The sequence below is a fragment of the Coenobita brevimanus genome, chromosome 104 (assembly GCF_032717465.1).
Source record: "Coenobita brevimanus isolate Jiangsu-jjx chromosome 104, ASM3271746v2, whole genome shotgun sequence".
NCBI lineage: Eukaryota > Metazoa > Arthropoda > Malacostraca > Decapoda > Coenobitidae > Coenobita > Coenobita brevimanus.
Genome location: NC_137057.1, coordinates 48,259,413 through 48,276,742, shown reverse-complemented (window position 1 = coordinate 48,276,742; position 17,330 = coordinate 48,259,413). Strand labels below are relative to the sequence as shown.

The 17,330-nt window shown below is 38.8% G+C and overlaps 1 protein-coding gene across 1 annotated transcript in view; it reads right to left on the bottom strand.

The window, feature by feature from the left end:
- Positions 1 to 527: 527 nt before the first annotated feature.
- The window catches only part of Shal (Potassium voltage-gated channel protein Shal), a 179,383-nt gene continuing 162,580 nt past the window's right edge, over positions 528 to 17,330 (bottom strand). The window contains exons 5-6 of the mRNA XM_080285198.1: positions 12,591 to 12,632; positions 528 to 854 (exon numbers count right to left, since the gene is read on the bottom strand). Of these exons, the coding sequence (XP_080141324.1) occupies positions 528 to 854; positions 12,591 to 12,632 (369 nt within the window). The remainder of the gene's footprint in view (positions 855 to 12,590; positions 12,633 to 17,330) is intronic.

The following is a 17,330-nucleotide window of genomic DNA, read 5'->3' as shown; positions in this document are numbered from 1 at the left end:
AATGTCCCAGAATTAACCTGGGGGAAAAATTATAAATCATATGAAAAACCTGCCTATTGTCCGTAGTGTGAGTGCTGGCAGTTTTCGTCCTGCACTGACAACATTGTTCCGGGCTGACACTGTAGCCACTTTCAACACTGTAATAACCACTGTCTTGTGCTGACAACACTGTACCACTGTCTGGTGCAGACAACTGTGTAGGTCACTGTTTCCTGGGCTTGTATCCTCCACGTTTAACGAAGCTCCACAACACCTCTTGTTTTTTGTTTATTACATCTTTGCATCACTCCCCATCTTATCTGAATAATTCTAATACCGCCATACTCTGCATAAATAACGTACAGAAACCTATTAGCCATCCTTATTCATAAATAAACTGGTTAGAATGAGGCGCCGGGGAGTCTCCTTAAGCGAGGAGGACACGTGCCCCGCGACCTAACTGTGACCATTGTCTGTGGGGTGCCAACCCTGGGGCCAGGGTTGAGGTGCCAGGCGGCCAGTGCCACCCCTGGCGGTACTGCTACACACTAGAGGGAGGATATCCTGAGGACGCCCTGGGGGGGCGGCGCGGCCTCACTGTCGCCACCTGGTGAGGGAGTGGCCAGGTTGACGATGGCGGTTGTCACGGTGGTGGTGGAGTTGGGTTTACTGACCGCCACCACGCTGGGGGCGGCAGCTGTGGCGGTGGTGGTGGTGGAAGGGGGGAAGATGGGAGCTGGGTGGGGTGCGCCTCCCCCCGGCCCCCACCCGCCCCGGTCCGGCGCTGTGGTGTTGAGCAGCGCCGTGTCACGGACGTGAATTTCGTTCAGTTCCTCGTCATATCTGCGTTCTGCGCCGGAGCCGCCGGCTTTACGCTGCAAAACAGAGAGGGTGAGGCTGGTGCTGTGAATCCATTACAAAACCTGACATCAAAGCTCAAGCATATCATGACGTGACTCGTATATCAACATTTTATATCACCATCTTCCATGCTACGTTACCTCATTGGACTTAACCTAGGAGCACACAGGAGAAACTATGAGAGGAAGTTCATGCACAAGCGGGAGCACCTAAGTGTCTCACCCTCTTCCATTTTGCAGTTGGAGTAATTGATAAGAAGAACTATTTACCATGCTTCCAAAGATCAATGTGAGGCTCTCTGGGACTATGTAGCATCTCAAGTGACCAGACTAACAAAGGACGTACAGTAAGGGCCGCATTACAGTACCCCTCGCCATGCAACTTGTCTGTTAAGCCCCGCCCTCTCACCCACTGCCCAAAGAGGCCAAGACTTCAGGAAGGGGGCGGTGCTTAGCGGACAAGTTGCCTGACGATGGGTATAGTGCCTTTGGAGAATTCTTAACATCTCTTCTTTCGTGATTTATTATGCATGTTACCTACACCTCCTCCTGTATATTATCACTGCAGAGTATATCGATATGAAAACGATATAAATAACATACAAGAGAATGCCATGGTGTAATATGCAGACTAAATCACTAAGGAAGGGGAACTACGAAATCTCCAAAGCCACTCAGAATACGACCCTAAAAAATCCTTCTCTCTATATACAGCTGAGCGCGAGAAGTCTACAGAGCTACAGCGAGTGAGTCTACCTTCTCATTCAACACGGCCAACACTAGACAGCTGAAATTTAAGTAACTTTGTTCCTACGCGTGCCTGAAGTATGACGCTCCTGAAGCTAGATAGATAGAAAAAAAAGGTAAACAAATAGATAGAAATGATACGGAACTAGACAGAAAACTGAATCTATCCAAGCCTATCCAGAGGAGGAAGTAAAGGAGCAAGCCAAATGAAACAGCTTCGAAAAAAGATTAGGGAGTCGAATCTCAGTGGCTTTGGAAACTTCTCAACACCTCTCCCTAAGCAATCTATTCTGCACATTACACATCAGCATCCTCTTGTATGTTCCTGGTGCAGTCAAGTCCATATTAAAACGATATAAATGGCATACAAGAGAATGTTATGGTGTAATATGGAAAATAAATCGCTAAGGAAGAGGTGCCACTGAGTCTCCTACGTCCCCTGGGATCCGAACTTAGTATCGTGAGACATGAGAAGCCTTGGAAACAGGAGATGGGGGAATGAAAGAAACAGGAAGCGGTGAAATGAAAAGGCATGGGGTCACTGAAGCAGGGATGAGAATAGCAAAAAAAGGAGGGAGAAAGAGGGGAATATACTGATAAAGGGTGAAAATACTGACAAATAAAAGGCAGGCAAAGACAATGGAAAGAGGGGACTGAAAGGAAAATGCACACAGCTGAAGCAACAACAGGTAGTGGGACAAGTTGAAAATATTAGAAACAAAGACAAGAAACAACAGGTAGTGGGATAAGTTATAAATATTAGACACAAAGACAAAGGATTCCAGTGTTGACGATCTATTTTAAAAAGCTATTAAAAATCAGTGTCAAAAATGTTGAAATTCCATCTACAAAAGGATAAAGTTATCATAATCAAGATCCATTTATTAAAGAGTGGAGTTTTAATATTAAAGATTCATATGTGAAGCACCTTAAGAGTACATTAAAGACGGATTGCAAGAACTGAAGATCAGATTTTAAAAGTTGGGTTCGAGTGTTAAAAATCCGTTTATTGAGATGGGGTTTCAAATGGCGAGGTGGGTGGGGTTCTAATTTTGTAGATCTATTAAAAGTGAAGGCCATTTGTTAGAGACTGAGGTACAAGAGTAAAGATTTATTAATTTTGAAAAAGATGGCGGGGAAGGGGTCCAGTGTTGAAGATCCATGTAATAAAGAATGGGGTTTTAACTGTCGATTCATTGAATAAGGAGAAGCAACTTTCAGAATTTATCAGAATCATCATTACAAACTTTTTCTTTTCCTTTTTTTTTTTTTTTTTTTTTTTTTTTTTAAGACCGATCCAACAGAGTGACTCTTCAGCACCAGATTACAACAATATCACAGGAACTGCCCAAACAATGTACATAATTTTAGTACATGCAATAATAATAATAATAATAATAATGAAACACAGCAAAATGACGTAGGTTAAGCAGATCAAGCCAGATTGGAGGAGGGTTAACAATATTTCCTAAACATTCTCACAGATTATGTTCAAAAGCCTGCCGTGCCTTAATCAAAACACCTAACAATATAAGAAGATAATAAAGCTGAGGGAAAGGCATGAAGATCAGCCTGAGACAAAACTGCAGCTTAATCCGTTCAGTCCAACGAGGTATTTTATATTTTTAAATCCCACAGGGCGATTTAATTCAGCTTAGGGGAGATCTCTTTTTGGAAACAGCAAAAAAAAAATAAATAAAATAAAATAAAAGGGACGTAAGCCACCACAGCGAGGCACTGTCCACCGAAATGGAAGATCAGTTAGTTCACTGCACACGCCAACCCTGCATGTGGTTGACGGGTTTGATCGACCAGACAGACCAGGGTTGAAATATTACTAATACTGGTACTAAGGCCAGATGAATTTATTAAGCCTTTAACTCAGGTGACTCATCATATTTAATTCTTGCCACCTGATGATTTCACTGATCTTAAGGAAGACTTTTTGAACTAAGAGTAAGATGTAGCCTTCATCCCTTGTGTAAACTGAATACACTAGCCAGCAGATATGAGAAAGGAAAAGGTGGCACAGACGGAGATGAACCAGTCTCCATAACTTGAGTCTTTGAGCCTGCGGCAGGTTGTTCACCCAGTATCCTGGAGTACAAGGCCAGAGCATCATCCAGGTCAGCACAGTTTGCTTCATCAGTATTCATTTTACCTATCAACGCTTAAATGGTGGATGAACACCTGATTCACGTGACGCCAGCTACTTGCATCAGGATTCAGGCCCTGGCGCTACTAGGCCGACTTCAGCGAAACTAACCACTCAGCCACCACCGCAGAACAATTACGAGAAAACAGGAAAACACATCACTGGACTGACGGATTTGCTTCGGCGAAACCTCCTGGAGTGACGGGGTTAAGACAAGCTAAGGATTATATGAGAGAAAAAACATTCTACGATGCACATGAAGCCTGAAGAAGATACATATAGAATGAATACTGAGCCAGAATATCTCAGTGCCATTTGGTCCAACATACATCAAGCACTGGTTCATACACTCATCAACAAAGGCACATACTCAAAGCATATCAGGCAGTATTAAACAATTATACTTACATCCTTACTTAAAGTGCACGCTATATAGAATTTTCCAGTTGTACATTAGTATAAAAAAAGAAAATAACTCTCCAAAGCTGTAATATATACATCAGCACAAAAAGAAAAAGACAGACTAGAGAAGTAAAAAAAATATATAAACTCTAATAAATACAACTGCCATTACTGATATAATGGAAAACAATAAAATAAATTTGCTTATATAATCAGAGATAAACTTAACATCCACACGTGCGTCATTCACTCTTCCAAACAAACATACATTCAGTTAGTATGTAATAAACACTTTGACACTATCAGAAGGTGCAAGTATCAGCCAACTGACTAGATGAAGCACATGCATACTTCACACAATAATTCAATAATAAATAGGAAGAGATGGCAATTATATAGTTAAAATAAAGAAAAAGTACAAACTTCTTGAAAATTATAAATACCAGAATTTATATACAAAAGACTCAAATTATTGTCGCTAAAATCAGGGATCAAACTACACTACAGATAAACTGTAAACATCAGGGTGGACACGAACATGCCTCCCGTATGCATAACTAGACTACTTTTCACGTCTACTACTTACAACATGACTATTCACAACAATGCAATTTACAGGCTTGGCAACTGCAGTACCACATGCCCATTTACATTCCTCGTGGCCAGGATGCTACAGTGGTACATGCTACAACGGTACATGCTACAACCGGATGCGCTACGACGGTTCGCGAGCAACAGATGCAGTGCCGGGAAAGGGAAGAGCTGAAGGGAGGAGGAGCTGTGGGTAATCTAAGAGCCAGCATGCACAGTGAAACTACCCAGGACGTTTGAGTCGAGAGAATTTACCATATGTGAGAGAGAGACTTCTAACACGCCGTCTCGTGAGGGGCTTAAGGGGACTGAACCAACTTAGGGTCTACAGCCTACAATGAAGACGAGAAAGAGAGAATAACAGTGAGAGTTAAACAAAGTGGAGAACCCAAAACAAATTGTAAGAGAGATATTATGTGTACACTACATCTAGGTGCAGACCGAGTGACCGCGCGGGAAGCTGAAGACCCAAGATTAGGAGTACTATCAATACAAGTGATGGCCACGTAAGATGTCATTAAGGAACACTGTATATCGGGATCTGATTACTTTTTACTGGGATTTCTGGCTGATGAGAATGAATATAAGGCCTGTACTGACTGTTACGCGAGCACTCTGGATGATAACGCATGAAGGGGCCTAATGTGTGTTACTGAGGGACTGAGCCAAAGGAATGTGTGAAGTTATCTATCAGTAGCTAGAGATAACCACTGGAAAAAATTCGCACAATTGTAAGTGTTATTGGGGAAGGCTGATAAAAAGAATATTCATGACCTATTGTTAAAGTTTAAATAGCCATTACCGGGTGACTGCATGGCATTAGCTTAACAGTAACAGCAAAACGGAATGAGTGTAGATGTTTGACAATTGTTACTGGAAGTCTCTGATGATAGGGCAGAGTACAGTGGGATTCTAATTATTTACTGTGGGAATGTAAGTCGCAAATCAGCATGAGACAGTGATAAGTCCAGTCTCTGCCAATCTAAGCAATTCAGTATAAAAACCAAGTCTATTTAATGCAACTGAACCACACTGAAAGTAACTGCAGACCATTTCAAGATATTAATTTACAACGAGTCACTGGGAGGATTTGAAGTAACCTAATGTCACTCAAGTAGCTATTTTGTGCATTTAACAATTACAGTCCTGAAAGTAAACGGGTAAACTTCCTTCCTCGCTCGGTCACTCGGCCTGGCGTTCACTCTTGGCAAATTGTGTAAGTAGCTGGAGGGAAGTTCGTGGGGTGGGGGGTGAGGGGGGGCGAGCTGGGGGGGACACGCATAAACCAGGCAAATTATCCAAAACTGAGTCATGGAGCACAGACTGGATTCAAAGTGGAGCTGTGGATGTAGGATGGGACCTGACCACCAATGGATTTCTGATGGTTGCTGAAAACATTTTAACTGAAGGGGTTTTGAAATTCTGTCACATTAAAAGGAATACTGCATCATAAAGCACAGGATCATTACGAACTTAAATCAAACTACATCATAATTCAGTGACAAAAAATCAGTCGCACTTTAAAATCAGATCTTTGTCATATTCAAATGCGGGTGACCAAAACTGACTGGTACGAAGGCTCCAGAACTGTTCTTGGGTATCCGGATGCTTGTCTACTCATCCGCATAGAAACAGTCCACCTTCCTCCTTTAAAATCCTCAACAGCTCCACTTCGTCGCCAGTCCTCCTGCTCCTCAACTGAGCCTTAGGTGCCGTGCCACTGAGAAATAGCGACAGGGGGAGGGAAAGTGTACAGTTCTGCCTCAATCTTGTCCGAATAATCTCAAACTTTGATCTAATAAGGGAAGTCAATCTCAAACTATGATCGGGTAAAGGGGGCGCTGATCTCAGACTGTAATATACTAAATGGGACTCTAATCTCAACCTGTGATCTATTAAAAGAGGACTCTAATTTCAAACAGGGACTTTAATCTCAAACTGTTATCTGCTAAGTAGGGTCTCTAATCTCAACCTGTGATCTATTTTAAAGAGGACTCTAATCTCAAGCTATTATCTCTTACAAGGGACCTCTAATCTTCAACTGTTATCTGCTAAACGGGAGTCTAATCTATCAAACGGAGGATCCAATCTGAAACTATCTGTGAAAAGGGAATACAAATCTCAATCTGTAATCGGTTAAAAATAGGGACAGTTCTACTCCTCATCAGTGCCGCGGAATGCTTGGGCCTAACAGCACTAGCACTCTGTGTCATTGGCAAGATATGACTATTCAGCAAGTAGCCTAATGTGTGACTTAGGAATTAAGTAACCAAACAAGAACTGAGACTCATCGAGAACTGTATGACTCAACCAGAACGAAGTGACTCAATAAGAAATGAGTAATAAAGGACTGTGGGTTTCGACAAGAACTGTGACTCAAATAGAACTATCTGAATGCAACATAACTGAAACTTATCAGGACTACGACTCAACAGCAACAACGTGAATCAATTTGAACTGAGTATTACCAAGAACTATGTGACTCAACGAGAACAGTATATGACTCAATAGGAAATGAAAATTTTTCAAAAACTGTCATTCATCAAGAACTGTGTGACTCAAGAAGAACTCTGACTCAGATAAGAACAACTGAGACTTATCAACATCTACGTAACTCATCAAGAACAGTGGAAGTCAAGAAAATTGAACAAGAAAAGTGTAATTGAACAACAAATGTATGGAGTCAAATATTGTGATTCAAATGGTGTCATCTATTTTAGCTTCATATCACACTACCTATGTTAAATTCCCTAGCTACGAGTTTTCAATCTGCTCTCGGTCCCTGTACTGTGTCATGTGTGCTGTGCCAAGTTACACCCAACACTACTACAGTCAGAGAAAGCCACCGGAGCAGAAGTAGCAGAGAGACCACATTACGCTTTAACGCACAATTTGTCAAAACCACTTTCAAAACTACATACACTTTCATTTAAAATTCTGTCAAAGCCACATTCAAAACTGCAGGAAAAATACATCAAATGGACACAGAGGCAAGTTCCGAATTGATTAGATTTGAAGAGGGGCCCAGTGTATATAAGATCTAATGGAAACTGAGACCACTTAGTACATTATAATTTTTGTCACACAAGACGCTATAAGGGAAATTCTCTCTAGTTAATTTCTTCTTTGTATTCTAACTAGTCTTGCTTATAACTCTGCTACTCTTGCTCCGCTGACTCTTTCTCTCCTGATTCTTTTTATAACATATACATCAGATAGCTGAGACTGCCATTTCAACACCCGTAAAATTAATATGTACCCCTTCTGCCCAGACCCGCACCAAACACAGCAACATCCACTGTTAGACAAATGCATAATAAATTCACAACTGTTTATAATCTGTTTTTGTGCCCAATTCCATAGCTGAATCACTCCAAATGCTCAAATTCATTAACATCTGAGAAAGGTGTTTTACAAAATTAGAAACCGTTAATATTCTGTTATTTATGACCTGCGACATGACAAAAGATTCTAACTTAAATATCAAAAGAAATAGTCAACAAGTCTCCCAGATATTAGGGACAAACTACACAGTCAATAACATAGCTACAATTATTACTACACCTCTTGTAAAGCAACACAGATGATGCTTGAAAGTTATTTATTGTATATTTTTTATAAAGTAAGTGTCTGTGGGAACAAATAAGCAAAGGTGTATGTCCAAGTATCTCTTCAGCTTCCTGGATATTTACAGGCTAATTCTCTCTTTGCTTTGAATCACACAAATACCCAGGAACTGTGTGGGTCTGAGCAAATGGGAAACTCGTGAAAGCTGAAAGGAAAGCTCGATTTACTCCATTACATCTAAGATAGGATGTCTTTAAATACAACTAAGGCTATCTAATATCAGCTTGTTCAGTCCAATGCAACAACTGTGACAGGAAGTAAACACTGTCCTCTCATGGCAGTAGTGCTTCTCTTAACAGCACAAGATTCTAGTGTATGAATGAACAAGTGTCCGGATTCACTGACAAAGTTACAATCAATCCCTTCTTGTAACTAAGATTTGTTTATCCAGGAGAGACAGAAGGCACAGGGAGATTTGACAGACTCCATTCCCCATACCTCCTGCAATAACAGATGAGGTTACAAAAGGGGAATGATTACAGATTTGTCTGTGAATTCATGCTCAGTATCACAGCCACTTCTCACTGGAATACAAGAAGACAGAAGAAATGGCAAGAATATAATATGGCTTTAATACTATACCACAGGATCAAATGTCATTCACTCCTATCAGAAAATCACCAAATGCATTAGCGGAAGGATCTGATTCCGTGTATCTCGAAGACTACGGCGAAAAAACTATGCAAAAAAAGTCTTCTTCTTCTATTGCCTCATGAAAAGTAATCGCAAGTTACCCTTCCAAAAAAGAATTTATAACTGGAAAACTCTCCTTTCCTTAACCTTCCACTGAAAGGAGGAAGTGGAAGTCCTAAGAGGGAATTTGAGAGTGGAAAAAGTGAAGGAGAGAGCAGCGATGCATGTGAGACTCGAGGAAAAAGCCAAAAATATAGTGACAATCCAAAAAACAGTTTGTGACCTCAAGGCGCATGTGGTGGTGGTGAAAAAAGCCAATAAGTGGTGTAAAAAACAGATGGTGGTGGTACAAGAATACAAAAAAAGCCAGCGGGTGAAGACTTTGACACTGACTGCTCAATCAATCGCAAGAGGTGAAACGCTGACGGTGGTGGTGGAGCTAGTTTGTGTGGTGGAGTCAAACAGTTGTGCCAGACAGGATAGTGTGAAACAGAATGACCGAAGGGGAAGTTGAGGGGGAGGGGAGGGGGGGACTGGGGGGAGCTAAGTTATAGATTGTTAAAGTCAGATGCTTAAGAGGAGAGAAAAAATACAATGCTTTTTACAGTTACTTGCCTGTATCTCTTAATATACCACTTTTAAAACTCTTTTTACATTAGAGGAAATGACATAAAAGGCATTAGATATATTTGTACAGATTCTAAAGAGGAAGGAAGATCTGGGAGGGAGGGAGGGACCAGAGAATGTTGAGAAATAGACTTGAGCTGCCAGAGAGACATTGGACTAGCCATGCAAGTCGCAGAAGAGACACTTAAAAAAATACTCTCTGGATCCATAAAGTGATCAGCCAGAAAATATAATATAGATATAATATATATATATATATAAATACACAACTGGAGTGTGCAAATGGCATGAGTGAAGATCCTGGCTGGCTTGGTTTTATAATATTATCAAGGTCTTTACACATCTCAGGGGCTACGGGGTGACTGTGAACGGAAATTGTGAGTGACGTCAAATCAATGTCGAACGCAAACAAAAACTGTGAATTCGAATGTATATTTCTTTGTAACTCTGTTGATCTTTGCGCCTTTGATTTCGTGTGAGATTTTAAATGTGACCTGACAAATTTGTATGAGTATCCTTAGCTTGCGACAGGCCATTCTGTATGACCTCTTTTCAGTACTTCATTAGTAACCTTTCTAGTGATGCTTGACCCCTGACCTTACTCTTGGATATATGGCTGACCCTGTGACCTATGTTTCCCGATCTTTAGTGCTTTATCAGAAACCTTCCCAGTGATAATTAACCCTTGACCTCACTTTTGGATGTACATCTGACCTTGTGACCTGCATTACTCTTGTGACTAACTACCCATGGTTGATCCTTGACCTCACTTCCCGATGTACGGCTGACCTATCATCCCACATTACTACGACTTAATGCCCGACCTTCGACCTCACCTCTGGATATATGCCTGACCTTATAACTTGTACTTCTTCTTTTGTGACACTGATAATCCTTAACCCTTGACCTCACTTCTGAATGCACGGCAGATCCTGTGGCCTAAGCTTCTTCTTTTGTGACTACCTCCACCTTGTGTGACCTAATGTGTCCTCTCTATAACAGACGTGTTAGGAAGTAGGTCGACTGGCAGTACCTTCTCAAACTGCTTGTGTGTCTAATCTCCTTATACTTCAATAATCTTTCAGTGTTACTATCTGCCATGTAACTTTAATATTTACAGTCCCTCTTACAGGCTGTGGCTGTATTATTGCAAGGCTAAATAGGATTAATATATAAATATTTACAAGTCTGTGTTGCTATACCTGTGTTTTGTCTCTTTGGAAGGATATGGAAATGCTTAAATACTCTTGACGCAATACTATAAGCTAGCCTGGGTTACAGCACTGACAGTACTTATTACTCTGCAGAAATTCCACTACTTACTAAAAAAGTTCTTGTCCTACAAAAAAATCATTCAGTGTTTTAAAGGTGTTTCACTGCGGATGCACTCACTGTTCGGCAAATAATGTGTAGCTCCTTCTTATTTCAAAAATTTAAATTATAATGAAATAAAAATAAAACAAGATGTCTACTCATACTGGTGCTGTTTACCGTCCCAACCTCAGTCACAAACTGTCGTATATCTGCCACAACTTTGGTCAAGTATAACATATTTACCTTGTCAGAGAACTTTTGAAAGTCTTTTGGCTCAACTTACTGCTCGAAAGTTTTATGCCAACCTTAATGCCAGGAAACAATTGCTATTACAAGTGTGCAATATACACTTTATAGTGACTATGGTGAACAGACTGCTTTAGCACACTGATCGAGCATTAACATCAATGCTGGTGTTGAGCTGACAAGTGTTTGTACATTACATCATGGTAGCTATATAATGGCCCATATTCTCATCAGCATGTGAAATCTCATAGCACCTCTTCATTAGCAGTATACTTTGCACATTTCACCTTAATATCCCCATGAATGCTGGTAAATCTTTCTAATTATAAACACACAGTGAATCACTAACATAAATGAGACCATTAAAGTGTAGTGCGTAAAATAGACAGGTTCGGAGGAGGTGTTAGGAGGCTCCAAAGCAAATGAATATATGACCTAATGTGATGGCTGTACAATGAGGTGCGTTCTTGAATATGTGTGCACCCTATACACGGCTCACAACACTCTAGAAACATCGTGGCAACATCAATCTATCAATCCGGTTAACTATCTGGTGACTTCCTTGGCGGCCTCTCCAGCTTGTGAAGACTTGAATCAAAACACTAACGAGAATGAACACTGATTGTGCATCCTGTCAGTGGTTTCCTTAAGGGATAGTATTTAGCAGAAGCCACAACTGCAATACGAGTATTCTTAAGTATTTTATATTCAGAGTTCACCATTTGCCACCTGATTCTTTCTCTAACACTTCCGTTGCACATGAACCTCAGGCATTAATGACTCCATGCCAGGGAAGGGGTTAATTTGTGACAGAAGTGTCATAGAAAAAAAGTGCTGGCAAATGGTGAGGTATACACAGAAAACACTTCAAACTACTTGAACTGCAGTCGTTGCTTCTCCTAAATAATTACCCCTTGTGAGCTACACAGGATACTAAAATAACACCATGACAGATGAAGCCCATTCATGTTCATGATGTATTGCTCAAGGAAACTTCTGATCTTAGATGCACTCATCCACATGAAACTGAAACATGAAATGTGCACACTTTGTGGTACTGACACCAACTGAATTTGGACATAAATTTTGCTACAGAAAAAGTTAATGGAATCATAAAGGGCAATTGCATTTTACGTCGCTGGGGACAAAATTAGCTACAGAAAAAAAGGGAATGGAATTTATCAAAGGAAAAATGCACTATACATCGCTGGTTGAATTTTTACTATTAAGGCAACTATGGAATATGAGCAACTCCAAAGTGAGTTTATTTTGTTTTGTTTTAATTTTAAAAGATGTGTCTCGAGGAATCTAGGACAAAATAATCTGTCTCTGTGGTGATGGCCGCTGCGTGAAGTACATTGCCTCTACTTTGGACGGTGGTGTGCGGCAGTCGGTTTCCCCACACTTACCCAAGGGAAGGATACTTTAAAAGGCAGGAGGATGCAGCCACCCTGGGAGAAAAAATTTATAGAAAAACGTTTGAGATTAGTTCCAGTTGGGGAAAAAAATATGCAACTCCTGGGAGAAAGGGGGTTATATAAGTTTATCACTAATGTTTACGATTAGCGTAAAAAACATGGTGGTATGGCTTTTAGGATTCACATATACAAGAAAATTAATGTACTTTTATATTTTCCGGAGAAGAAGAATGCAGGTTACACTAATTATTATTAACATCAGGAAGTTTTATTTTTTAGACTGTAAAATAATAATCATAAGTTTCATTACTGACTGTATCTGCAGTTATATATGAACCTCTTGCTGTTTTGATCGTAAATTTAGATAGGTATCAGAGAGCAAATTTTTCTATTTCATTAACAAAATCTTCGCCAGTCAAGGTGACAAAAAATAAATGATTTGAAAAACGTACTTTACTGCACAGCTTGCATAATTACTGACGCTGCTGTGAATACTGAAAATCAGATTCAAAACACACCAGACAAATGACGGCATAAGTATATAAACTGAAGTAGTCCTTTATGTGGGTGATGGATAATTTGCACTGACCTTCTGACATTATTATAACAAACATAATTAATTTTGAAATCATTTAGGTCAAACAGCTTCTGCAATATCTAACTGCTTTCCAAAGTTTTCTCTGGGTTCCTGCTAAACATGTGGCAACAGATAAATATAGACCAAAATATGTAACCTCACTGCCACATGCCAGTTAATACACACGGCCTAATTACAGTAGATATATATATATATATAAAAAAAAAACTAACTTGAAATATAAGGTAACTCCCAATTAAACTTCACATCATGTGGAGTTATTATAATTGCAACGTTTATTCTATTAAGCAATATCATATACACAAATCTAGTAATACAGAAAACTGCTTTGATCTTAAAATAATATTGCTTTATTGCGAGGTCAGAATATAGAGCGTATACCCTAAGAAAAGCATGATTTAAGCTCGATAAAGCTTTAAAATAATTGTATTAAGCATATATTTAGCTAAACTGCTCAACGTATGATGATGAAACTTTCTAAGATGGAAATTTTTATGATGAAACTTTAAAAGATGAATATTTTTAAAAAGTGCACTATCGGCCTGAAGACACCAACACCAAAACTTTTTAAAAACCTCTTGGCTACCACCGTATATTATAGTCATTTTCTACTGATAAATTTTGCCCACCTCTGAAAGCATCACAGCCTTAGGGGTCACTTAATTTATAACACACAGTAATGTGTGAGATTTTGAAATAAACGAAATAAACAGTTATTTTCATGCTCAATCTGTTATGCGTCTGCTCCTCGCTCTCTCCCACCATTGCCATTCGACGCTACTTGCTAACAGTCTATCACTGTGAGATGCAGCAACTTAGTTATTGCGGAAACTGTGATGTCACTAAGTAGCACCAATCGACGAGTTTATAAAGTTTTCAAAGCTATTCTCGGTGCTTGAGAGGGAAGCCTTCATGTGATGGCACCAACATAACCAACAGGCTCAACTACCTGGTTATACAAACGCCCCTCGATACTTTCCCATCCTCCCAGAAGGAAGACAGTGGACTGCAGGAGAAGGCAGTTTCAGCCAGCAGTCTGCCGGGTTCATGTTTCAGCTAAGCCTGAGGTAGAAGCTACTAAAGCTGTTCAGTAAATATATGATTCTCCAGTGTTCTAACATGAATGTGCGGCATGAGGCGTTGCTCATTGCCAAATCCTTTTACATTATTGACCTGGCTACTGCTGAGACACTCATCAAAGTAATTATGGGGAAGTGAGATGCATCTTACGTATCACAGCCTAATTGGGCCACTAATTGACCTGAACTTTGTTTTCATAAAGTCATTCACCCTGTCACTGCCATATCTGCTGATCATGTTTTCTTCTAACTTACTAAGCTTGCAACACAAACCACCTTCCACTGAGACCAATTTTTCAAATATTCGTTCTTCTGTTTAAGGCAGATGTTAGCAAGCCTTGTACCTAGGAGTTCTCTTAAGATGAGATTTATGTGGACTTTGTATTTAGCAATGGAGAAACAAAAGTTTGTTGCTCGGAAAACTGTCTTGATATATATATATATATATATATATATATATATATATATATATATATATATATATATATATATATATATATATATAATACTGAACTGAGGATTTCAAGATGTATTGCAGTTTTATCTTCACAAGAAATGATCAGATGACTTTCCAAAATCATAGTTTATATACTGCATAAAAATCACTGGTAACGAGTTTCAATCAAATTTACCTTTGGTCTACATAGTTATCATTAACTTCCAAGGATCTACAAGTGTACTAATGTATATCAAAATATACTGTAACTTCCTATTTTCGTCAGGTGTATCTTTGGAATCACCGAAAACGATCTTCAATGAGCATACACGTGTGAAAAGCATCATGATGTTTACGTCATTTCAGTACCAGCAACGTAGAAAAAGACGCTCATACATAATACTGCTTGAAAATTCTTTGTTCTTTCCAATTAAATTTCAAGTCATAACTTTCTTCTGTTGAAAAATAAAAAAAATGGCATTACTCATCAGGAACACGAAATATTAAAAATCACTTTCCATTGGGTCATTTTTAGGGACATGACTCTATAAAATACGGATCCATCAAAAACCCTTCCTCTTTGATTTTCGTTGCCGCTTCTGATCACTCTTATCATTAACTTTGCTGTAACGCTTCCTTTAGCAAATGTTCGAAACCGGGAATACTATAATACCCTCCACAAGCCCAGAAAAAAAAAATCTCTTTGACTATAATCATCGTTTTTTTTGCTATTGTGACCATTGATTTTACTAGAGCATCTTTAAAAAAAAAAAAAAAAAAAAAAAAAAACTCATTAGTTGCCCACATTAAAAAAAAAAAAAAAATAAGTCTCCATGATTATCTAGCTCTTCAAAATATCTCCAAAATACTGCATCTCCTCCCTTTTCAAAATATCTCCTCTTCAAAATATCTCCTCTTTCTTCAAAATACCTCCTCTATCTTCAAAATATCTGCTCTCTCTTCAAAATATATCCTCTCTCTTCAAAATAACTCCTCTCTCTTCAAAATATCTCCTCTCTCTTCAAAATCTCTATCTTCAAAATATCTCCTCTCTCTTCAAAATATCTCCTCTCTCTTCAAAATCTCTATCTTCAAAATATCTCCTCTCTCTTCAAAATATCTCCTCTCTCTTCAAAATCTCTATCTTCAAAATATCTCCTCTCTCTTCAAAATATCTCCTCTCTCTTCAAAATCTCTATCTTCAAAATATCTCCTCTCTCTTCAAAATCTCTATCTTCAAAATATCTCCTGTCTCTTCAAAATATCTCCTCTCTTTTCAAAGCATCTCCTCTTCAAAATATCTCCTCTCTCTTCAAAATATCTCCTCTCTCTTCAAAATATCTCCTCTCTCTTCAGAATATCTCCTCTCTCTTCAAAATATCTCCTCTTTTCAAAGTATCTCCTCTCTCTTCAAAATATATCCTCTCTCTTCAAAATATATTCTCTCTCTTCAAAATATCTCCTGTCTCTTCAAAATATCTCCTCTCTCTTGAAAATATATCCTCTCTCTTCAAAATATATCCTCTCTCTTCAAAATATCTCCTGTCTCTTCAAAATATCTCCTCTCTTCGACTATCCTCATAAAACTTTGTACATTTATAACTACTGACTACCAGAAAACTCATTTAGATATTATTCAAAAACCAAGATGCCCAAACCATACACAAACCCTCTCCCTTTATCTATTATTAATGACTTGTTGCTCAATTTCTATAATGTTTTCATCACTGCATTTTCAAAAACTGACAGGGATATGTTTACCCTTAAAAATCCCTATATCATTCATTATTACCATGAAATTTGCCATAAACACTGACTGGTATACTGTAAAAAAAATCGCCTCTAAGATACAGATACAGATCCTCTCTCTCTATAACCATTGCTCCACTAACTCTGGTTAAATCAGAATATTTTACTCCTGTCAGCTTTCAGTATTAACCTTCATTAGTCAAAATTTTTAAGTACTAAGATACACGAATCACTAAAAAAAGAAAAAAAAAAACTCTCTCTTTGACTATCACCATCGCTCTGTTGCACTTTGGTTAAATTAGAATATTTTACTTATAATTTCAACTTTCAATTTTAACCTTCATTAGTCAAATTTTCAAGTACTAAGATACACGAATCATTAGAAGAAAAAAAACTATCTCTTTGACTCTCACCATCGCTTTGTTGCTGTTACCACTGACTTCGGTTAATTTTGAATATTTTACTCATATCAGCTTTCAATATTAAACTTCATTAATAAAATGTCAAGTACTAAGATACACGAATCATAAAAAAACAACAACTATCTCTTTATCATCATTGCTCTGTTACTATCATGACCACTGGCTTCGCTGATGTTATGATACTTCACTTCAATATTCACCTTCAGAACACCCTCTCTGTCTCTCTTTGACTATCTTCATCGCTCTGTTGCTACCATGACTACTGACTTCGCTGGTGTCATAATACTTTACTTCAATATTCACCTTCAGAACAGCCTCTCTGTCTCTCTCTTTGACTATCATCATCGCCTTGTCGTTATATATACCTTCATAAAACCCTCTGTCTCTCTAGCTTTAACTATCTTCGCCCTCGTCGTCATATTCACCTTTAACCCTCCTTTGACTATC